At 46.7% G+C, this 24,579-nt stretch overlaps 1 protein-coding gene across 14 annotated transcripts in view; it reads left to right on the top strand.

The window, feature by feature from the left end:
* The window catches only part of MAP7D1 (MAP7 domain containing 1), a 62,047-nt gene extending 40,818 nt beyond the window's left edge, over nt 1-21,229 (top strand). For 6 of the 14 annotated variants that reach the window (XM_081871662.1, XM_081871668.1, XM_081871667.1 and 3 more), the window contains exons 5-18: nt 882-996; nt 5,379-5,489; nt 8,568-8,690; nt 10,195-10,340; nt 10,511-10,632; nt 11,314-11,573; nt 12,310-12,502; nt 13,957-14,137; nt 16,476-16,580; nt 16,829-16,882; nt 18,182-18,245; nt 18,676-18,784; nt 19,745-19,947; nt 20,416-21,229. In XM_081871662.1, coding sequence (XP_081727788.1) covers nt 882-996; nt 5,379-5,489; nt 8,568-8,690; nt 10,195-10,340; nt 10,511-10,632; nt 11,314-11,573; nt 12,310-12,502; nt 13,957-14,137; nt 16,476-16,580; nt 16,829-16,882; nt 18,182-18,245; nt 18,676-18,784; nt 19,745-19,947; nt 20,416-20,426 — 1,797 coding nt within the window. In that variant the 3' untranslated portion in view covers nt 20,427-21,229. The remainder of the gene's footprint in view (nt 1-881; nt 997-5,378; nt 5,490-8,567; nt 8,691-10,194; nt 10,341-10,510; nt 10,633-11,313; nt 11,574-12,309; nt 12,503-13,956; nt 14,138-16,475; nt 16,581-16,828; nt 16,883-18,181; nt 18,246-18,675; nt 18,785-19,744; nt 19,948-20,415) is intronic. The other 8 variants (XM_081871669.1, XM_081871671.1, XM_081871670.1 and 5 more) reach the window with 5 other exon arrangements.
* The last annotated feature ends 3,350 nt before the right edge of the window (nt 21,230-24,579 follow it).

Raw genomic sequence — 24,579 nt, 5'->3', positions numbered from 1 at the left:
TATAGGCACGGCAAACCTGGAAGTGTATACTTCCGGATTTCTTGGCGCGCACATGCGCAGAAGCACTCGATCGTGCCTTGCGCATGTGCAGAAATGCTCAATCGTGCTGTGTACGTGCACAGAAGTGCGCCTCTATTTACGTTATTTTTGGGGTGCGAATGGACCCCTGGAACGAATTAAGTTCATATCCGGAGGGTCCACTGTAGTATGATAATAATACAGAAAAACAGTGTTTTCTATGTAATAAAATCCAGCAGCATTAAGCAGCAAAATATCTCTGTTATAATTCTATTCTCCAGAGATCTGAATTAATTATTTTGACACCTTCAGAGCCTTTTAGTGGTTTGTGGTTTGGAGAGGGACTTTTCAGTGGATGGGTGGGGGGCACATTGCTTATGAAATACCTTTTCCAAAAAGGTAAACCAAGCAACTTCATATCTACCTAGAGATCTTGGGGAATGGTCTTTTGTCTCCTCCTTTGTTATTCACTCCATCCAAACCCTTACCTCCAAGGCTCTGAAATGGCAATTGAAGATTTAGTGTCTCTCACAGAACGTAGAAATCTGCCTTATCTTCAGTCAGACCGTTGGTCCATCTCACTCAGGCCTACACTGACTGGCAGAGGCTTTCCCAGGATTCAGATGCCAGTCAGATGCTATGGAGGTGTCAGGGATTGAACCAGGGGCCTTCTGCACACAACAGCACCCCCTGCCCCATAGATGACACAATGCTTGTTTTTACAGGATAGGCAGCTGCCTTATACAGTCAAAGCAGTGGTCCACCTAGCTTAGTACTGTCTATGCTGGCTGGCAGCAGTTCTCTAGGGATTCAGACAGAGGCTCTGTCTTTCCTGACTCCTCCCCTTTCCCCTTCTTCATCAGGAGCGTTATGAAGCTGCCATCCAGCGCTCAACAAAGAAAACCTGGGCTGAAATCCGGCAGCACCGATGGTCATGGGCTGGTGCCCTGCACCAGGGCTCCCCTGCTCACAAGGATGGTGAGTGGAGACACCTGGCACATGTGCATCTTTGTGTGGGCACAGACATGCATCCACGGGGGCAGGGGGAGCCAATAAATAAGCGCATGTAGGCTGAAGAGAGTGAGCTCAGTAGGATCACTAATGGTAGCATGGGGGGAGTGGGGCTCAGTGCTTTTGCACGTGCATGCGCTTGACCATGAAGGGGCCTTTGCATGCTGATTTGTAATTAGATTGATTGCAAACCAGCCCTTTTTGCATGGGGGCAGCTGGCCTTGTATTTGCAGCTTGCTGTTCAGTAGGGCCACTAGCCAGTGGATGCTCTGGCATGGTAACTATGGTGTTGGATGCGCTGGTGTGGTGACACCCCTTCCTTGCTAATCCGAACCTCCCACATCTGTTTCCTCACTTGTTTGCATTTTCTGGACATCAGGTTTTGCAAGAGAGTGACACAACGCAGGTCTTCTTGGGGCTGGGCAGTGAGGCACGTAATGCTGTTGGCTCAATTGATTTAGTCCACAGGCACTGGCAGCACAAGCTTAGGTGCAAGGCTTTTTTTGTAATTCAGGGCACAAACATATAAGGGCTCAGTATCTGCAGGGGAATTTTCCATCCCAAGATCGAAGATCGTTTCGAGCCCTTATGGTTGTGGAGAAGAGCTTGCGAGAGAGTATGCAGTTTGTTATGCAGGCTTAGCAGGGCTCCTTGCAAACAGCAGACAAGGCAATAATCAAAGCTTGCCTGGTAACCTGTGGTGAGTAACGATTCCCTCCAGGCAATCAAACAGTGAAACTTTGCTAAAATCAGTTTTTTTCTTCCGGGCCATGAGTGACTATCTGGACAGGCAAGCAAGTGAAAATGTTTGTGGACTAGTAATACTTAGGGATTATTGCAGTGCTCAGTTTGGTTTTGAACTCTGAAGTCCTGAGTGGTCTGGGACTAAACCTCCTCCCCTAATTAGCATTATAAGCACTTTAGAGTGTTAGAAGCACTTTACATGTATTACGGTTTTGGAATCCTCATAGCAGCCTTGTAAGGTAGGTCTGTTGGCCATGACTGCTGTTAAATGGAACCCCCATGATCAGGGGCAGTATACCTCTGAGTACCAGAGTCTGGAAACCAACCTCAGGGGAGAGGGCTGTTGCATTCATGCCTACTTGTGGGCTTCTTGGAGGCACCTGATTTGTCGCTGTGGGAAACAGGATGTTGGACTTGAATAACCTTTGGCCTGATCCAGTGGGGCTTGCTTTACTTTCTTATATAGCTCAGTGTTACTGTCCTAGCTGGGAGAGAGGAAGTGGCTTGCCTAAAGTCAGCTCAGTGAGTTTATTGCAAGGGCAAAACTCAATCTGGGAACTTTCTGACAAACAACTCAGTCTCCTCTCCTCTCAAGAGAGATCCTCTTCCTATAGAAGCTCTCGGATCAGAAACTGGGGACCCTCCTCCCAAATCCTATATTTTTACTTGGTTATAGGGCAACGGTTGTGGCCTCCTCTGTTTGGTTCCATCCCTAAGAATCTTTCTTTCGTGAATGGAACCTCAAACAATGCAAACTTTTAAAAACAATTCCATATGCAACCATGTGCATGAAGTTGTTCTTAAATGTTTGCTTTGTTTTATATATAGAACTGTTTTTAACTGATGTGAAACATTTCTTGTTTTACAGTTGTTAACTCTGTGTGTGTGTGTGTGTGTGTGTGTGTGTGTGTGTGTGTATGTTATAGTATATTTTATTGCTGTAACCCACTCTGTGACCTTCTGGTGAAGGACGGGTAAGAAAACTCATAAACAAGTTCCCAAACGCTTCAGCTTTCCAGAAAGACCCAAACCATCTAATATTTCCACAGGCATTGGGCTGGTTATGAGTCTCACTTGAGGTTTTATGTATATGTGGATTAATGTAGTGTATTTATTTAATTGGCTTCCTTTGCTTTTTATAGTTTTGATATCACAGAGTATTTCAAATTTTATTAGCTGTGTTTGGTTTTGAGGTAGGAAAGGTCACTAGTCTAAATATATAACTAAATACCTTTCTGAAATGATAGGTACTAGGGTTCATGCCTGCTGAGAAACTTGCCCTTCAACCTGGATGTTCTTACCCTTAGTCCTAGATGGACTGAGGTTGGTTGATGGGTGGTTACAGTGGTGGCAGAAGGACACTCTTTTAACATTACCTCTTTTAACATTATTTATTTGCTTGTTTGTGACTTTTGTGGCTGAGCAGGGAATCAGTACCCTGTCTCCCCTACTCCATGACCACAACCGTTACAGTTCATGGTGACTGGCTAAGAGCTTGATTATCTGCATGTCTTTTCCAGTGGATTGTACTGACTTCTCACTGTGCCCTAGTTGTAATCTACACCTAGTGCTGTGACTATGTACAGGACAGCTCTTCCTCCAGGGCAGGGGCCATACCTTCTCCAAATTGCAGTTTGTTATGACAAGTGAGACCTGCAACAAAATGTTGCAGCATATCCCCTCCTTCTGAGACAACCTTCCCACTTTAGGGTCCCACAGGCTGCTAGTTTGCAATTCCCATCTTTCCTTGCCATTGGCTGTGCTGGCTGGGGCAGGTATATTGTCCAAGAGGATCTGAGAACCCAAGGTTGGGGGAACCTGATCTTAGAGGAATGCTTCCATCTAGGGCTCCAGCCAGTCTGAAATATGAGCTTTGTTCTCACTGGGGAAGACTGCATTTTGCAAAAAGAGGACAAATCACATATTTTCCTTCCCCTGTTTCCCCCCGCTAGAGCTAGAAAGGTTTGAGTCAGCATCTTAGGCATTTTACAGCTCCGGGATACTCATTATAAGCTGTTAAGGTAGGTGTGGGGAACCCTAAATTTTGCTAAACTATAATTTCCATAATCCCTAGCCATGTGTGCTGGAGCTGAGGGGAGTTGTAATTCAGCAAAATCTGGAGGGCCACAGGTTCTCCATCCCTGCTACCAGAGGAGTGAGAGGGGGAAACAAGTCATTGTGGAACTTTCTCTCATGGGGCTGCATCATAGTTCCTTCAAGTGAACCATGTAACAAACTTAATATTTTACTATCATGAGCTACAACCATCTTACATACCCAGATAAAAACTCTTTTATTTCCCTCTATCTCCTATCAAATAGCTGAGGGCCTGTCTAAATGCTATAGAAATCTCTCTTTGTCTGTCAGAAATTTGCCTCAGGGAAAATTTCCTCCACAGTTTACCTCAGAAAATGCAACCAACTGGGGCACCTGTATCTCTAGGGCTTTGCCATCTCTCCCTGTGAACTCTTAAAAAAGTACTAGATTTTAACAAAAGTTGTTGGACCACAGTTAATCTTATCCATTAATTTCGGCTATGACTAACATTGCATCTGAACCTATATGTTTTGGCATCAGGCTTTCATCAGTTCTGTCCTTCCCCAGAATCAATGAAAGGCCTACTGAGTGGCAGGTGACTTGGTTGCCATGGCAGCGAACATGGGCTGGTGGGCTTCTGACGGTGATGGCAGGAGTGGAAGGCCAGGCAAAAACTAACTGCCAGTATCTACTGAACTATTATAACATCTTAATAGTTGGGGATACCAACAACTGCTAAATATTGAGAAAGAAGATCCAGCTATCTTTTGAGGCGTTTGGTTACCTATTCAGGCCCAAATCTCAGCATTGTTGCTTCAGAATGGAGATTCCTTCCTTGGAAAACCACAAATCTTGCCATTTTGATTTGAAGCGTCTTGATTGTTTTCAGCCCAGTTTGTTGTTTGGTGCCTGAGCCTGAAGAGGGACACACCTGTGGTTGGACACAGCTATTTTCTGTACCACAGTCTGGCCTCCATCTTGTATTCACTGTGATAATGGAAATGTTTCATAACAGCGTTCAGGGATGCCAGGAACCTGGTATTTAAAATCTGCTACAAAGGTCCCAGCCTATATGTACTAATCATGGCAGCTTGATGGGACCTGATTTTGATAAAAGTGCAGCAGGAGCAGGCTATGAATCGGTGCCTGCACTTTCTGCTTTGGATGTAGAAGGAAAGGGTACTAGGCTCTTTATATCTTACCAAACAGGGTGTTTTTGTTTCACAAAACCCAGGATGTACTGCTTTCCTGAAGCTGTATACTCTCAGGCAGTGAATGTGCCAACCCTCCTTGTGTCAGGCTGAGCCTTGGCATGCCATTGAACAAGGTGTGGTTGTGCTGTGGATCAGCACAAGAACAGGTGGCGCTGGTCTTGTACCCTTGCAGACATAACACAAGATGGTGCAGGCTGGCGAACCAAGCACCACACTCTGAAACCCCTCCACCAAATGTCTCGGTTCCTTTCCTGCTCCTTCCACTGCATGACCTTTTGCCCGCTGCATGCTAGCATGTCCTCCACTTCCCACCCCCACCGCCCTTAACACCCGTGTGTCTTTTCCCTCTCGTAGGTGCGGGCAGGTGCTCCCTCTCTGCCGTAAATCTCCCCAAACATGTGGACTCTATAATCAACAAGCGCCTCTCCAAATCTTCCGCCACTCTCTGGAACTCGCCCAGTAGAAGTAAGAGACCCCTTGGGGCACCCAGCAGTGCCAGGGTGAGGGAGGGCAAGGGGTGATACTGATTTAAAACCTGTATCCATTCCTATCCCATTGGCCAAGGGCTGGCGAACACGTTTAAAGCAATTATTATTATTTTTTAAGATACCTATAACACCATAAGAGTTTCGGTAGCAATTCCGCCCAAGCTCAGAAGTGCAGAATTTGGTATTCAGCAAAGAATTCAGCATTGTAAGGACCTCAGCTTTAATCCTTTTTTAAATGCAAGTTTATAGTCCTCTTTTGTGAACATGGATCCTGAACAGCAGGGTATGCAATAGGGAAAGTAAACGGGTAGATCTGGGTGATAGGCACAGTGATATCAGAGACCCTGTTGTGCCCACATATCTGCAGTGCATACAGAAGGAGGAGGAGAGATTGTGGCTGAACATTAGGAGAAAGATGATGACAGTAATAAGAGCCATTTGACAATGGAACCAATGGTCTAGATAAAATAGAGTTGGTGGGCTCTCCCTCGCTGGCGGTCTTCAAGCAGAGGTTGGACCAAGTCATGTCCGGGGAAGATTCTCGTTCTGGACTTCCTGCAACTAACTCTGATTCAGAGGAAACAAACCACTCCCCCAAATAATCATGGGGACTGTAGTTCGTTAAGCGTGCTGAGAGTTGTTAGGATATTCCTATTCTTCTCAAGGAGCTACAGTTCCCAGAGTGGTTTAACAAACTCGCTTTTCCCAGAGAACACAGAGTAAGTGCCTTGGTGCCAGGCTCCATGCAAGACAATGGGGCACAAGGCAGCCAGGTGCTGGATTTGGGCTGGGAGAGGGTCTGAGTAGGCAGCGTGCTCCGATCTACCTCTTATGCAACATTAGGTTGCACCTTTTAACCTGCAATATCAATGTGTTACTTTCACAGCCCAGCCCCTATGCTTCATTACTAACGCTGGTCTACTCTCCAAGGTTGGTTCTAAACTGTTCTTACTCTTCACCTCAGCCTAACTTCAACATGCAATATTAACACTGGACTACAATGTAAAGGCTGTTATTTGAACACTTGCTTTTCAGCTATATTCTTGCCATATTAGTTGCTCCTTTCCTATAGCTAATTCTAGGTTTGACGCCAGATAAAATAACCAGCCCTGGTCCGAATGATTCTTCCTTCCTGCCTGCCTGCCTTCCATTTTTTTAAAATAAAAAAATAGATATAGATACCACCAAATATACCAAAATCATTGAAAACAAATAAGTACTGTACTATAAAAGCAGCATTTAAAAGAAATGAGATAAGAATAGCAGTATTCAAAATCAACCAGTTGGTTAGATAATAGTAAATGAGTTTAAATCCTGCCCTTTGAAAGGCAAGCAAGGATGGAGCCAGGCAGGTGTTCATGGGGAGAGTGTTCCATAATCTAGGTGTTCCTGCATCAGGGATGGAGACCCTGTGGCCCTCCAAGTGTAGGATGTCCAGCTATCATGGTCAGTGGCCACACAATCTAGGTCAGATTGGGTGGAAGTGGTTGAAGATGGAAGAAGCCAGAGTTGAGGATGGGTAATATGGATGGAGGTGGAGATGCTAACCAGGTGTTGGGACAACTGTGGCATTGAGCCATCCAGACTCTTGCTTGCTGGCGAGGGGAACAGTTAAGAAAGGTGGTTTTCATATAGTGCTTTCTGAGTATTCAAAATGGTTCATGCATACTATCACAGTTGTCCTTACAAGACGCTTGAGAGGCAGGGTGACATTATTGTCCCCATATTTCAGATCAGGTGGGTTGGCCTGAGGTTAAGAAACTAGGGCTTTTCAATAGCCTGCCTGATTAGCTTGTGGCACAGAAGTGCTGTCTGGGGCTGATGGAATTTGTAGTCCAAAACATCTGGAGGGCAACGGGCTAGAGAAGGCTTGTCTGTTTCATCTCAGTAATGCCAAGTGTGAGTGCCACTGGCTCCCCAAGGTCTCAGCTAGAGGTTGGGCAGTTACCTGAGCCTTTCCACCCCAATGAACTTTTAGCTGGAGATGTCAGGAATGAGTCCGTGCAAAACAAGCATACGTGACCACCGGTGCCCTCTGCAGAAGAACCTCTTGAACACACACACACACAGCGCTGACTTGCCACTGATCTTGGACACAGTGCTGAGATATACTTGCTCCACTTACTGCTCTTTCTACGCCCTTCCCAAGTCTCTCTCTTTCTCTCTGTGCTGCAAAGGATAGTATTTTCTCCCCTAGTTGTTTTGTTTCCTAGTTGCTTAGTGATGATTAAAAATACCCTGGCCATCTGAACAAGATTCCGGAAGAGGCTAAGTGAACACCAGAGTGCGGAGAGGCCTGTGTCTGAGTCAAGAGGGGCCTGCAAAGAGAACCATTAGCCTCAGAGGGATTGTCCATGTGGAATGTAGGGTTGGGTGGTGCCCCCCACCCCCACCCACGGAGAAGGGGCTTTTTACCCAGAGAAGAGCAACATCCCATTCAAGGCTTTGAAAAATATATTTGTGTTATTTGTTACTCCTCTCTACCCCAACCCCAAAATTCCTCTGTTCCAAGTGATCGTTGAGAAGTGTCTCTATTTCTTCTAATTTTATATAATCTTTAAAAAAAACAAACCACACAAATGCTGTAAGCTTGGTACAGGAAGCAATTCCTACAATATCTGGCTACACAAAGATGAAATACCCTACAAAATAAAATTATGTGGTATTATTTAAAGTGAATTAAAAATCTGCCCAACTGTGACCATTGAAAATAAGGATTTCTTTCTGGAATATGCTTGAGTCCTGTTGTGGGATATTTCATGCCCATGCTCTTTCTCCCTTCTGAACTGCTCCTCTGCAACCAGCCCTGCATATTGCTTAGGAGACAAAATGTCTTGTATTAGGTAGGCTTGGTCCCTGGCCTACTTTTGAGGAGAAAGTGATTCCGGAGTTTGTGCCTTGTTTGGAAGTCACCGGGAAGCAAACAACGAAATGGCGCCAACACTCCCCTCAACTGAAAGCTGGAGGCTGAAGCTGGGCCTTGCAGAGTTGTTGAAACTGGAACTAGCAGGTCTTGGCCTAACTAGGAGCATTTTGTCTCCCTTTCCCCCACCAGATCGTAGCCTACAGCTCAGTCCCTGGGAGAGCAGCATCGTGGACCGACTCATGACGCCAACACTGTCTTTCTTGGCACGCAGCCGGAGTGCTGTGACACTTGCCGGCAACGGCAAAGACCAGGGTAAGTGGGAGCAGATGAGGGAACTGAAATGATATTGAGGGGGAGGACTTGTCCCATCTCTGGTTCAACACTATCACGACTGGGTGGGGATAGTTCTTTTTTGCCAGGGCTGGCCCAAGACATTTTGCTGCCTGAGGTAGAAGAGCAAATGGCACCACTCACTCACCCACCAACCAACCAACCAACCAACCAACCAACCAAGTCAAGGTGATTTATACCCCAAAGACCAGCCAAGCCTCTCTCTCAACACTGGCAGAAACAACAATAACGATAGTGAAAAATTACATAATTTAAAGATATTTGTGACACCTAAAGTCCGCTACCTTAGGCAGCTGCCTCACTCTGCCTAATGGTAGAGCTAGCCTTGATGCAGCACCTTTGCTGTTCTGCTAAACCCCATCATAAGTCCCACACTTTGAATCCTCCACCCTCTTCTTATAAGCATGTAACCCCTCCCCTTCGCCCCATTTAATTGGGGGGGGGGGAGAGGCACCCTTTTACTACTAACCATTGTGCCAGTGAGTATGAAAGGCAACTAGTATTTTATTTGTTTTCACCCAACTCTCATCTTTATTCATTTACAAAACTTGTATCCCAACCCTCCCCCCCCCCTTTTTTAAAGCAACCTCCATGTAGCTTGCAATTTGAAAGCAGGAACAGAATATCACTAATTAAAACAAAATAAAATCAGTGCTACAGTGTAGCAAGGATAAAACAGTAGTGTAATGAAGAGTATCGGCCAGATGAATTTAGCATGTTTCATCAATATTTCTAAAGCAGCTGTATTAGTACTTCGTATTTCAGAATGAGATATTTTAGAAGCAAAATTAAGGAACGCTGATTATGCTGAGCTTGCCCTGTTTTCAGAACATTGGACTCAGCTACATTAGTAAAGAAACAGCGATTTGAATGCACTATAAATATGCAGCACCTGATGGCGCCAGAGAGCAGGAAATTTTGAAGTGTGATTTTCCAGAGAGGTTTTTTTTTCTTTTGCTATAACGATCTAATTTCTTACCTATTTATAGAGTTTGTGGCCCGCCCTGTGGGTCTAGATCCACCCATTGTCTGTAAAGGTTGTGAGTGGGAACAAAGTAGTATCTCTGTATTGTCAGATTTCATTTACAGACTTCTATTTGCAAATAGTTTTATCTTTCAGTGGGACAGCACCTGTGCTTTGGAACTCCCTGCCTATTAACACTAGGCAGGTGCCCACATTCTACTGTTTTAGATGCCTGCTGAAAACTTATTTTTATTTCAGCAGCCCTACCCAGGCACACCATTTACTTATATGTGTTTGTTTTGTGTGTGTGTGTGTGTGTGTGTGTTTGTGTGTTTGTGGGTATCAGCTGTGCTTTATCTACAATTGTATTATGTATTTCTCTTAGTGCGCTTTGTGATTAAGCAGTTTATAAATCGTTTTAAATAAATAAAATACTCTTGGGCCTTCTTGTGCTCTGCTCTCTGGCTGGCCTATTGACAACTCCTCTCTCTCTTGTTCCAGCAGTACCTGTGTGCCCCCGCTCAGCCTCTGCCAGCCCCCTCAGCCCCTGCAACAACCAGCGCCTGCATCATCGCTGCTCAGAGCGACGGCGGCCGGCAACCAGCAGCCCTGATGTGACACCCCGGCGCAAGGCTGAGGTCTCCCCTGTGAGTGACTGTGTGCTCTTTCTCTCTCTCTCCCCCACATCCCCACCACTGATGAGCTGCCTATGCCCATGTCCGTGACATAGGATGCTCTTTGAACATTTTGTATTTGAGCCTGACTGTCGTTGTCTTTGTTGGTGCTTCTACCAATCTACCCTGCCTCACATCCTCAGAAAAAGAAGGAGAAGAAGGATAAAGATCGGGAAAACACCCAAGAGAAAAACGCCCTAGCGCTTCGCAAACGCAAGTCTCTGCCGTCATCCCAGCCTCGCCAGCCGCACACACCTGAGAACAGGTAGGAGGAGCTCCTAGGGTGTGTGTGTGCTTCTGCTACTCCATCTTCACTTGAGATTTGGAAGATCTTAGTTTAGCACTGCCAAGCAGGGCTCTCTGCATCAGGCTTTGCAGCGGTGCTGTTCCCTACCTATCCTCAGGAACATCAGGACAGTAGCCGTGGTTTACCTTTTATTAGGCACGGGGAACCTCAGGCTCAGGAGCCAAATGCTGCCCTCCAGACCTCTCTGTCTGGCCCTTGAGACGATTCTCCAACTCGGCCTCCTCCTCAGGCCACATTGCTAACTAGCCATGGTCCACACTCCCCTCCCGTTCTTCTGCTGGGCTTGACTTTATTATTGACTCCTGCTTGTTTGGATGGATGGACAGTATAGACACCTCTTGACTTTTTTGGGTGGCCTATTTGAATTACAACCATTGTCCCACTGCCACTGGCATGAGGCACCTGGCTGGAAGGCAACCCATGAGGGAATGTGGCCCCCAAGCTAAAAAAAACTTCCCCAGTTCGGCTATTAGGCTGTGGCCACATACTGAGTGAACTAGGAATAAGTGCACATTTGCCCTCACTGGTTCTTGGTAATTTGGGCCTAGCCTGGCATCAGGTCAGCAGGACAGTGCTGGTTGGCTGGTAAGGTGCAGCAGCTTTTCCTTTCCCACCTGACTGTATGTATTTGTGTTCCAGCAGCCCAGGCCCCAAGCCCAGGCCTGCATCTCCAGCTGTTGCCAAGCAACGCCCAGCCTCACCTAGCACAGGCCCTGGTTCTCCACATCGGGCAGGCCTGAATCGCAGCGCTCAGTCCTCGCCCAAAGTGCGGCCTCGCAGGGAGCACAACGGGCAGCCAAAGGTCCGTGAACGCAAGGATGAGCAGAAGGAACGAGGGTCAGCCTCCCCGGCTCCAAGTGAGACCCCCAAAGTCACGGGAAGCAGCGAAACAGCACAAGGTGAGGCGATATCCTGCTCTCCATTGTGGAGGGATTTTGAGTGAAGGTCGTCTTCTCTTCTTAGAGAGGTGTTCTAACCACATATTGGTATTCCGCTGACATTTGAAAAGACACTGGCATTTCCTTGGTCCCTTGAACAAGTCCTGTTTCAATTGCTGTGTTGTTTTAAATAAGATTGATCTATGGCATATCTTAATTACCGGTGTTTTTATTGTTTATTACGAATGTTTTCATAGCAAGTAAAATTTATATCCTGCCCTTCCTCCAAAGAAGCCCAGAGTGGCAAATATGTCAGTACTAAAACAATACAATTAAAACTTCTAAAAAGTGTTTAAAGAGCCTTCTAAAACCAGGTGAAAACTCCTAAAAACCATCACCTCCTATCAAAACTAATAATTTCAGGGTTGCCAGGGACAGGTCTTTCAGCCAGCCAACGCCTGAGTAAACAGAAATGTTTTTAAATTCCTCCTAAAAGGAGGCAGACCACCTGGGAAGCACCACCAAGGTGGCCCTGTGTTGCATTTCACTGCCAGCCAGGCAGCTTCCCAGTGGGAGCACCACCAACAATTAATTGTAATGTTTTATTCGTTGTGTATTTTAATTATGAATGTTTCTGTTTTTAGTTATTGTGTAGCTGGTTTTCATGCTTTGTAAACTGCCTAGAAGCCTTCTCTGCCACTGAACAGTACATAAATTAAAATTCAGTGAAGATGACAATGTGTTTGGGGCTCTGCAGATGCTGCCGCTCCCTCTGGGGCTGCGAGTCCAGTGCCAGCTCCTCCTCCTCCTCCTCCAACTCCAAGCAAACCCATGGCAGGCACCACAGACCGAGAGGAAGCTGCCCGGCTCTTGGCTGAGAAACGGCGTCAGGCACGGGAGCAGCGGGAACGAGAGGAGCAAGAGCGCAAGGAGCAGGAGGAGCAGAAGCGGTGAGTCCCTGGGTTGAGATTGATCAGCCATTTAGACATTCAGGTTTCTAGACCTTATGATGTTCATTGTGCAGGTGGAGCATAAAGCTGGTGAAATCCTAGAATCCCAGATGAAGCTGAAGCATAAGAGGCATTAGGCCCCCCACTTCCCTTGGAGGCAATGTTCTGCTGGCATGTTGTCCCCACAACCCACCAGTCTTTTGGTCTTCACATTGTTGCCTCTTCCCTTTCTACCAGGTTCTTGTTTAAAGATTTCATTTTCTTTTGAGGGGGGAAGGGAAGCAGAATAAATAAATGCAAGCATCTCCATTAGGCTGCAAGATGTGGGCTTTGTTGGCAAATCATTTAGGGGTTTTCAGTAGAAAGTTTGGATTCACGTTGTGCACATGCAACAGGTTGAGTGGGGGCTTGGTTTAGCTTTATTAAATTTGTTCATTGGCATCCCACAACCAAAGAAAGCTCTGAAACAGCTTGCAGAAAGAGAAATAAAACATTCAAGTACAAGCCATGGCAATCTATCCTGTAAAATAATGCAAATATACTAAAAGTGTCCATCCAATTAAAAGCAAATATAGCCACACCTCTTCATAACAAATGTCAACACCACAAAATAGCTACTGAAAGCCAAAATCATCATTGTTCTCCAGATGCCTGTGATTAAATATGTGCCAGGGAAACCTCCCTGGGGAGAGCATTCCATAATCGGGGCTTCGACAGAAAAGGCTTGTTCTCTTATTGCCACCCTCCATCTCTTGAAGGGGGCACACTGAGAATCCTGAGAGGTGTTTCACTTGTGTTTAGCTTGCAAACCTGTTTTCAGGCCCTTGAATGATAATAACGCAGTGCATTTGACCATGTGTATATTCCATCATTGTCCAGATCTCTGGAATTAGGGCAAAATCTTCCCAGAGCAGGGGATGTGGCTTCCAGGCAGCCCAGTCTTAACATAATATCAAATCCCATCTCTTGTGCTTTCCCCCCAGTATAGAGGAAGGGCTGAAGGGAAAACACCTGCTTTTCATACAGATCTCAGGTTCAATATCCGGTATCCCTAGGTAAGGCTGGGAGAGACCTCATTTGAAATCCTGGAGAGCCACTATCCATCAGTGTAAACCAGAGCCAGCCCACCCATGAGGCAAAGCGAAGCAACTGCCTTAGGCAGCAGGATGCAGAAAGGCAGCAGATACCAATGTAGATCTTTCTCCCCCACCCCCTTTGTTTCTGATGTAGATCTTCACTCACCCCTTTTTCCCTGGCAGGGAGGAAGGTGCCATTTTGTGGTCTGCCTCAGGTGTCAAAATGTCTTGGGCCAGCCCTGGTGTAAACAATATACTAAGCTAAGTGGACCAGTGGCCAGACTCCGTATAAGGCAACTTCCTATGTTCTTCCCATGGAAGTGGGAGGGTGGATGGGCCCGAAGCAGCTGTTGTAATGGTGGTGTTTGGTACCCTTAGGCGCCTAGCAGAGGAGCGGGCTCAGCAGGATGCCAAAGATCGGCTACAGCAACAGGCTGAGCTTGCCAGGTTGGAGGAGGAGCGACGGCAGCAGGAGGAAGAGCGGGCCCAGCAGGAGGAGCGCGAGGCCCAGGATCGGGCCCGAGCTGAGCAGGAAGAGCAAGAACGGCTGCAGAAACAAGTGGGTTTGCTGGGGTTTTTATTTGCTGCTTCTCAAGGACTGCAAGAAACAATATAAAACAGTTTTAAACAGTTTAAAAAACTTACAGTTTAAAAATTACCTCTAGGTAGGGACGGGAGAGACCCTGTCTGAAGTCCTGGAGAGCCATTGCCTGTCAGTGTATACAGTACTAAGCTAAATGGACCAATGGTCCGGTCTACAGTAGAGTAGGGGTGGCCCTATCATTGGGAAAACTGAGATGGCCGCCTCAGGTGGCAAACGCTGGAGGGCAGGCAGGGGTTGGCAAGATGTTGGAGAGCAAGGCATCATGCAGCCTGTGCTGCACCTCCTATGCTAGGCCACAGACTGCTATGGGGCACTTCAATTGTGCAAACCTAAATTTTATGGTCTTTGCTTGAATCCCTCCAGCAAAATAATACCATGCTAAAGGCACCCTAAGACTTATGTGCTGGTCATACTCTGTACATGAAATTATGTGAGTGTGTGGACATTTTTGCCTCAGATAACAGAATGTCTTGGACTGGGGCTGAAATGCAGGATTGGTGTGCTTTTCAAGGGAGAGGGTGCTTTCAGGCACTTGGGGGGCATTTTAGGGAATCAGACAGGATGGTGAAGCACTGCCATCTAGTGGTGGCAACTGGTTACATTTTCTTGGGTGGAAAATACGTTTTGATTCCCTATGAATTTAGGGGAGTGGGTCCCTGCAATTTCTCTCTTTGATTACTGTGTTGGGCCCCATGTCCCTGGCAAGCAAATTAGGATAGGCGTGATTGAAGTGTACACACTTGCTATGTCTGGCAGGGCAAAAAACCAAGGATTAAGTTTAAATTGTTAACAGAAGCTAAAGAAAGAGGGGGATTCGCTCTGCCAGATCTGAAGTTATACTATGAGGCAGCGTGCCTCTGCTGGGTGAAAACATGGATAAAATTGGAAAATAAGGAACTATTAGACCTGGAGGGGTTCGACAATAGAGCAGGATGGCATGCGTACTTATGGCAGGGGAAGAGGAAGCACAAGGGTTTCGCAACACATATTTTTAAAGGCCCTCTATTGGAAGTTTGGGAGAGGAATAGATTTTTACTAGAACCACACTGGCTATCCCCATTGGAAGTTATGAGCGTGAAAAAAGTAAACATGAGAGGTGATTGGATAACTTATGAACAATTGTTAACAAAAGTAGGGGGGACATGGAAATTGAAACCATATGACCAGGTTAAAGGAAAAGTCTATGATTGGTTACACTATTTCCAAATAAACGAAATGTTTAGACAAGACGTTAAAGAGAGAGGATACGCGGATAAAGAATCTAAATTCCAGACTGAAATAATAAACAATGACTACAAAATTCTTTCTAAAACGTATAATATGCTATTAGAGTATAACCTGATAGATGAGGAAGTGAAGTCTGTGATGATTCATTGGGCAAGGGACATCGGCCATAATATATATTATGAAGAATGGGAGAAACTCTGGAAAAAAAACCTTAAATTTACAGCTTGCATAACGTTAAAAGAGAACCTCATGAAGATGTTTTACCGTTGGTATATAACACCTGCAAAATTAGCAAAAATATATAAAACTTGTAATAAATGCTGGAAATGCAGGGAAAAAGAGGGATCCTTCTTCCATATGTGGTGGGACTGCAGAAAGGTCAAAGGCTTTTGGGAAAGTGTATATAATGAAATGAAAAGTATATTAAGATATAACTTTGGGAAAAAGCCGGAGGCTTTTCTGTTAGGCCTAGCAGGAAGTGATATAAAGAACAATGACAGTAAATTCTTCCAACATGCAACAACGGCTGCAAGGGTCTTATTGGCTCAAAATTGGAAACAACAGAACATACCGACGCTTGAGGAATGGAGAGCAAAACTACTAGAATACGCGGAGATGGACAGATTGACGGGGAAAATTAGATATTTAAAAGACCAAAGGTTCATTGAGGACTGGGGGAAATTTGTGGAATATCTGGAAAATATAAGTGAAGGTCAGATAACGCTAGTTGGGTTTAAAAAAGCTCTGTGAAAAGGTTGGAATATTGTCTAAAGAGAAAAAGAAGGAAAGAGAAAATAATGTCAATATAAGCTAGGATTTGTGTGAATTTGTTAAATTAGGGTATGGATGATTTCAGGGGAAGCTGAAGGAAGTCTGATAGAAAGAAATCTGTGACAACAAGGTGTAAACTGTTTTATTTTCTTGTTTGTTATGATTTAAAAACAATAAAAATTATGCGAGAAAAAAAAAGAAGTGTACACACTTGCTATGATTTATCCAGCAAATTCAGGTTGCATGATTTGTTTTGACTTCACCCAAATGTATAAACTTCTCCTGTTGGCTGCAGAGGGAGGAAGCAGAGGCCCGTGCACGCGAGGAGGCTGAGCGCCAGCGGGTGGAGCGTGAAAAGCATTTCCAGCGGGAAGAACAAGAGCGGCTGGAGCGGAAGAAGGTGGGTGTGCCTTTCTCTGCAGGGGGGGGGTGACTGAACAGCCCAGATTGGCTGGATAGGCGGAAGAAATCTCTCAGGCTGCCACTGGTAGGGCCGGTCCTGCACAATTGCAGAATGCAAAGTGATCACTTGTACACCACAAGCAAAGGCTTGCACTGCTTGGCACCCGTGGCTGAGAAAGTGGCAAATGTTTGCCTGTGAACAGGAACAATGTCTGACAACCTTCTTCCTCCTCTTTCTGTCTGCAGCGGTTGGAGGAGATCATGAAGAGGACACGAAAAGCAGATGGAGCTGATGCCAAGGTGAGTCATTCTTCAGAAAATGGGTCAGGGATGACGTCTTTTTATTTCATTTATGTCTTGCCGTTCTTCCATCATGGACCCCCAAGGCTGCATACGTGTGGTTCTCACAAGGTCCCCCATCCAAGCACTGACCAGACCTTGACCTGCTTAACTTCAGCAAAGCCTCAGGTGCCTTCATACCCCAAGCCCTAGGGCTGGCTTGCCCTTAAGCAGGTGGTGAGCCACTGTTTGCTGGGCCAAGGGACTTTGGTACCTGAAGCAGAACATGCAGTTGGCAGCCCTCATTATTAATGATACACCAACTGCTCTTGCACAACACCTCTGTGTGTTTCTATGGTACTTTTGCAGGAGGGCTTTTTGGATCTGACCTCAGTGCAACCCATAATCTGCCATCTCATGGTCAGACACTCTCTGGGCCCTTGAGCTCTTCATCCCAGGGACCTTTGCAGGACCTCCTGGAAGGCAAGGCGGGCCTACTTCTACCCCAGGAAACAAAACGGGCCAAGCTTAACTTCTCCAGTGCTTGTTCCAGACCTACTCTCTCCATGGCCTCTGGGACAGGATGACAGTACAGTAGTCAGTCAGTCAGATTTACTTGTTCATCACAAAAATACAAAGCCAGTGTGGGCTGTAATCTATTGGACATGACTAACGTAGTTCCATTTATTTCATAGGGTCCATTTATTTCATAGAGTTAAATTTTGTTAGAAGTACATTTCACTAGGGGACGTGGGTGGCGCTGTGGGTTAAACCACAGAGCCTAGGACTTGCCGATCAGAAGGTCGGCGGTTCGAATCCCCGCGACGGGGTGAGCTCCCGTTGCTCCTGCCAACCTAGCAGTTCAAAAGCATGTCAAAGTGCAAGTAGATAAATAGGTACCACTCCGGCGGGAAGGTAAACGGCGTTTCCGTGCACTGCTCTGGTTCACCAGAAGCAGCTTAGTCATGCTGGCCACATGACCGGGAAGCTGTACGCCGGCTCCCTCGGCCAATAAAGCAAGATGAGCGCCGCAACCCCAGAGTCGGTCACAACTAGACCTAATGGTCAGGGGTCCCTTTACCTTTACCTTTACATTTCACTAGAAGTACATTTTAGCATTGTTGATCTCCAGCACGCAGGACCCCCCTGCTCCATGTTGTACAGTGAAATTACAGCTGATCCTTTGAGCTGCTAAAACAACATAGGAACCTTATATGTAGTGTATTTATCCCTATCCATGAACAAATACAGTAACAGATTTTCTCCCTCTTACTACCTGGAGAATCGGGCAAATTTAACAGTTGGCATTTGTTTTTGCAGAAGAAAGAGAACAAGAAACTTGTGAATGGGAAGGAAGGGAAACAAGAGGGCGAGGCAGACACAGGTGAGAACCACCCCTTGTACCGGATGCTCTGCTAATTATGAAAGGGCAGGATCACAGGATGATTTTGGAATCTGGCCCCCTGCAGTTCTGAATCCAGGTTCTAACTCCAGGATATTGCCCACTCTCTAGTCAGCTATACTTTTGTCCAGGTTGTGTCCATAACAAATAGTCACGGAGAGGGAGCTGCAGTCACAGGTAGCAAAGACCTGACTTGCAAGCATCTGGACACAAGACAGTGAGATGGGCTTGACCAGGAAGAGGGCATAACTTGGCCAAGGAAGTCTTTGTAGCACTTCCAAGCAATTGAAAAGGTTTGTAGCAAACGAGTTGAAGCCTGAGGCTGCCTCAGAGGGTTGCATGGCTGAGGTCTCTGTCCCTGGATTCAAAGGCCTCTTGTAACTCGTAACAACCTCTTTCCCTACATTCCCAGATGGAGAAAAGCGCCCTGGAAGCCTTCCCAAGGAAGAGGAACTGCCTGAAATGCAGGCGTCAAGTCCAGCCGGTCGCAAGGGGCCAGCCCCTGAGGGGACCCAGCACAGGTACCACCTACAGCAGGAGTGACACGTTCTTAGCTCAAGTTGGTGCCAGTTCCTCTGTTACAGGAGCAGCATAGTTGCTACTTCCCTGAGATCCTTCCTACACCAAAATGAAGGAATGTGTACATGGCAGGCCGGGGGGAGAGGGGATGTCATGTGCGAAGGTCCACCAGGGGCAGGAGAAGCATCTATAGTGCTACTCTTCCCCAGGGCTTCCTGTCCTTCTTCATCACGGTTGTGTGACCTGTGGAGTTTGTGGGAAGCAGAATAAACCAAGCGACAGAGAGGGATTTTAAACACATTGCCAGAAGATGGTTTACTATAGCCTCGCCCAAGATGTTTTGGGCTACAATTCTCTTCAGCAGGCTGATGGGAATTGCAATCCAAAACAACTGGAGGGCACTAGGTTGGGAAAGGGTAGTTTATTGTAACACAGACAACAAGGCCAACATTCTTTGGATCACCAGAACCTTTATCTGGAGTAACTAGCCTTAAGACTAGATGCTCTCACATGGTCGTGCCTAGGGGATTCCAGTGGGGACAAAAGCATTTGTACGAGTTGTTGTGCTTTTCCCATGGTGCAGTGTCTGCATATTCTGCCCATTACTGAATACTTTATTCAGAATACACAATTCTGAATACTTTCCTTTAAAAAAAAGCAGGTTACTAGTCCTTATGGTTGCAGATAGGCCAAAAAATAAGTGGACAGTGCTTGGTGTAATCTCAGAACTCAGATGGAGTGTGTGTGTGTGTGTTACCAGGAGCAGAGCAGATTGTGCAGTGTATGCAACTTGAGGAGGGCTTGATTTTGACTGGAGTTTTCTACTCTCTCTGGTACAGAATTTTCTTCTTTTTTTGTTGTATACTGCCACCCACCTACCTTTCTTTCTTTCTTCCCTCTTTGAGACGGGCCTTTGTTTGCCGCATCTCCATTTGACACCCTCCCCTCTCTTTTGGTTGCAGCTGTCCTGTGGCTCCTGCCCTGTCCCTGGTGAACGGCCTGCAGCCCAGCAAGCACGAGAACGGCTTTTCCTCCCCCAAGGAGCCCAGCGGGCGGGAGCACCCCGTGAGCCCCGGGCTGAGCATGGCTGGCGAGCCCATCCTGCCTTTTGCCAACAAGGAGCCCTTCCTCAGCAAGGCAGTAGCAAAGCCCCCACAGATCACAGGTGAGGGGCTGCCCCTTCTTTGTCCTGCAAAGTTCAGGAGCTTTAAGCAAGTTAAAGGGCATGCTTCATATGCCAAAAAACTGGCCCAACAAATGCCCTAAATAGAGGCAGTGGCAGGCAGGCAAATGATCTGGAAGTCAGTGCAGAGGATGTGAACTTTTATTGGGATCAAACGGTCCTTAAGGTCCTATGGGCCCAAGTTGTTCAGGGCTTTGTGAATTAGCACATAACCGTTGAAGCTGGCCTAGTGGTAAACATGGTCCACCTACCGCAGCATTGCCCGTTACACTGATTCCAGAAGCCAAGGCTTCTTGGTGCTTGTGAAAAGCCATAATCAGTTCCTAAATGGCAGGAGCTCAGCAGCTGGTTTTGGCCGATTCTTTTTTGGAGGCAGGAGGCAGGCTAGAAGATCCTCTGCAGCTCTTCCAAGTCTCTCTGATCCCTTTTTAACTTTTTTCTCTCCTGCAGAGGTTCTGTAAAGCAGCGACGCCACCCTCCCCCACCCCAAAGGATGGGTGCAAACAAGGTGCCAACTCCAGGCTAGCTCTAACCAGAAGATCAGCCCAAGGCTCCCCAACCTGCAAGGATCGAGGAGGTGTCAGGAGCCAGGCTGGGGGCGGCCCAGCCCCACGGACTCTTCTCTTTTCTCTTACTGTTCTCATTTTATGATTATGATTATTTTTTTAATATGCACCTTATCAGACTGACCCTCAACCCATAGCTCACCCCAGACGATATAATCACATAGTTATTTAACTGGCTGGGTACAAAGGATGTTAATAATGTACATAAACTTCAGTGTTAGCATGGGATTACGCAAGCAGTTACCTCTGTGGTATCGCTGCCCCAAAACATGTATTCATGGGAGATGCCTTTGGTGGGTTACTTTTTTTAAATGTGGGCTGAGTCATGGCAGGGGAGATTGGATCCCTTGTACACGGTTGGGGTCTGTGTGCAAGAGTGTGAGTATGTGTGTGTGTGTGTGTGTGTGTCTGCCTGTTACAGCCAATGGAAAGCGTCTAGATTTCTAATTTAAACTCTCACTATTGGTCCCAGCCAGAATACCTGCAGGTGTGTGTGTGTGTGTGTGTGTGTGCGTGCACCATTAGCCACTCAACAACTGCCGTTGTCCTACACACTGTGCTTTTTTTGGGTGCTGCTGTTTCTGTGTGTGTATGTGTTTTGTGCGTGCGATGGCTGGGGCTGTGTTTCGCTCAGAGTCATTGTGACAGTATTATGCATCTGAACAACCTTTTGTGGACAATAAAATGGAGAAATGGCAGGTGGCATCTCTTCTTTGGGCTGAATGTTTGCAGGCTGTGCTGGGTTTACCCGCTGGAAGGACTGGGACAGTAAGCAACCTCATGCCACCTCCAGAACAGTTTACTCCTACAGTTTACAGTGGTTTGGAGCTATGGGACAGTAGCCATGTTCTCCATCCCAGGGCGATGGAGCAATTCAGACCCTGGAGACAGGTAGAGAGAAGCAGATGGAATAGTATGCACACAGCCTTAGTAATTTTGATGCTCTGGTGGTCAGTTTAGACAGTTACCAGAATCAAGTGACTTTTCCTGAACAGTACCACTTGAAGATGAAGAGGAGAAGGAAGTGGAACTTTTCTGGAGTTTTCTGTGGGGGCGGAGAGTACTAAAAATACAAAAAGATACTAGTCTTATCTCCTCCAAAGTTTGGTCAAGAATCCGAGTCCAGAATGGTGCTATGCAGAGGAAATCTCTCAATGGCTGGGCTGACCAGCAAGCAACCCCAGTGCATCCCCATCCCCACCTTATTTTCTCTTCTATAACTGACCTGCCATTAATTCCTGTGGAACAATGTATAATAATGCAATGCACTGGAGGACAATGGTTCCGTTCTCCGTTCTCAAGCGTAAGGCAACGTACAGTAAATAAATTGCATTAGACACACGAACCACAAACCTAACAATAAGCAGCACAAGAAAACCGAGACAACCACCAACTGACTAAAAACCCATCAGAAGCTTGCTAGAGAGGGAGCTGCCACTTGCCCGAGAGCCTGGCAGAGAGCCAGCAGGATCCTTACAAAGAAATACCTAAAGAGAAGAAACCGCTGAAGTTTCACCTTTTTTTCCACACCTTCCGGAGGAATCAAAACCTGAGAAATGGGGGGGGGGGGAATTGTGTGCATGCAGCGTGGGTGAGGGGAGAGCCTCCCTTCCACACCTGTTGCAATTGGCAGAGGCTGCTGTCTGTCGCTGGCCCTGCCGTCCCCTCCTGGGGACTTAATACAGGGTTGCCAAAATCTCAAAAAACAAATTACGGTTTTGAGCTATTTTTAGGAAATTTGCCAAAAATCTACACTTCCGACATGGGTTACCATACGTCCGGATTTTCCTGGACATTTTAGCGATATTCCACCCGGGCACTGTTTTCGATGGCCAAATCCCTCTGTGTCCAGGAAATTGCAGACATATGTCAACCCTACTTAATAGAGCGCAGAGCAGAGAGCATCTGCAGGCGGGAGAGGTTGGGATGGGGAAGCTGGAATCCTGTTTGTCCTGCAAACAGCCTTGTGAGCTGGCTTTCTTTGGAGCTCAGTATTCAAGGTTCTTGTTACTGTTAGAGAAGCGAAGAGGATGGTTTCAAAGATATTTTCCCACTCCCCTCTTTTTTACCCCTAGTCAGGGCGAGGGACGCAATTTCCCCAGTAGGCCACATCCTGTTTGCATTGCCTGCCGGCTGAAACTCTTGATGGAGTGCTGAATGCGAGATTGTTTCAGCATTGATGGTTCTGGATGGTCCCATTTCTCTGCATTGCTTGTTTGGAGCACCAGCTGAGCTCTTCAAATGAGCTCTCACCTCCTCTCCCTTCCACGGTGGTTTTAGACCTTGAGATCTAATTGATACCTGGAAATGCCCAAATGCTTTGGAGAAAAGCTGCAATGGTAACAGTTCTACAAGTTTGGGTTCAACATCTGGATGAAATGGGCTTCTGTCTGTTTTCCAAGCGGACAAAAAAAGGGTTTGCATTTTGAGTAGCAGCTGGAGACAGCAACCTTAAAAGAATAATCCTAAACATGAATTGGAAACCAGTGTGACTTACTTGGGAGCAAATGTATTTTGGAGCAAGGTTCTAGTGTGAAATGCAGGGATGGTTCCTCTCATGAGTCCCAGCCAGTAGGGCCAGTTCTTTTCAGGAGTAATGGGAAGGCCACAGATTAGGCATCCTGACTCAATCCATTTTGGTTCTTGCATCCTTATCCAGGTCACTGAAGTGAGAGGCCGCTGAATAGTCCTATCTCTTGATTTGTAATTAAAAGTAACTCATCCTTTCTAGGCTTGCTTTGAGTTACTTTCTAGAGATAGATGCTGCCATCTCCAAGAGTTGGTTGGTGCCTGTACACTTGATGCTGCCTTGTGCATGTTTCCAGCTCCCTCTTGGGGACTACTAAATTTTGTCACACTTAGTAGAAAGGAGATTAAAGACTGTGAACAAAGTGAGTTCTCCTTTTTAAATTCCTTCCTCCAGCTAAAAATGCAGCAGATGTTTCCTTTTAAGGATTTTGCTGCCCACGCTTGTAATTTTTATTTTGTGGCTTGAGTGGGTCAGAGACAGTTTGCTATTCTCCGCCTCCTCAAACCCTTCTCCATGGTAACTTGCTTTATCACAGGGATGGGGAGCCAACTGCAGCCCTGCAGATGGTGCTAGACTTCAATTCCCAGATTCCTGTCTAATTGCCATGCTGGAGGGAGCTGTTGAGAGTTGGGTCCCAACAGCCTCTTGAGGGTCACGGCATCCTCCTATCTGCTCTGTAGTTTGTCCATGTGTACTGTGTTGGTCCTGGGGGGCATCTTGCTCCGAGTGTGAGGTGCTCAAAAACAGGCAGGTATTCCAAGCTATGGGGAAGGGCTCAGTGGTGGGTTCCACATTCAATCTACAGTCTCGTGGATTCAGCTGGGAAAGACGCCTGTCCAAAATCCTGGCAAGCCCCTACCGGTTTGCCCCTAGACTAGGCATCGGGAGCTTTTAGCCTACAACACCAGGGCTCTCCCAGTTTGTTTCGGGCCCCACACATCAAGCAGGCCACACGCTGGATTTGATCTTTGGCGTAGGTATAGACGTGATCATGTCTCCTTCGATGAAGGTGCCATGGTCTGATCACTACGCTCTGAAAGCCAGGATTGACTTTCCACCCCCACCCTGCTTAGGTGGTGAGCTGATTTCGGCTCGCCCGCAGAGGCTGATGGACCCTGATAGATTCCGCCAAGCCTTGCAGGACCTTGCTCCCCCTGGCGACTCATTGACTGAGCTTGTCGAGGGCTGGAATATCCAGCTCCTGGCAGCAATCGATGAGATCGCACTGAAGCGCCCTCTGCGACCCCGCAGAAACCGGGCTCCCTGGTTTACCGAGGAGCTCCGGAAAATGAAGCGGGACCTCAGATGGCTAGAGCGAGTATGGCGGGGTGCCCGTGACAGAGCCTCAAGAACATCTTATAGGGCTTTTATGAAAACCTACGAGATGGCGGTGAAGGCTGCTAAGAAGTCTTACTTCTCGGCCTCCATTGCATCCGCTAGCTCTCGCCCGGTGCAATTATTTAGTATAATCAGGTCTTTAACGTCCCTTGAGGGACAGCCAAATTTAAATAACAATTT

Source organism: Podarcis erhardii, assembly GCF_964252035.2.
Source record: "Podarcis erhardii genome assembly, chromosome: 7".
NCBI classification, from domain to species: Eukaryota; Metazoa; Chordata; class Lepidosauria; order Squamata; family Lacertidae; genus Podarcis; species Podarcis erhardii.
Note: the sequence above shows the minus strand (reverse complement) of the source record. Positions and strands in the feature narration are given on the sequence as shown.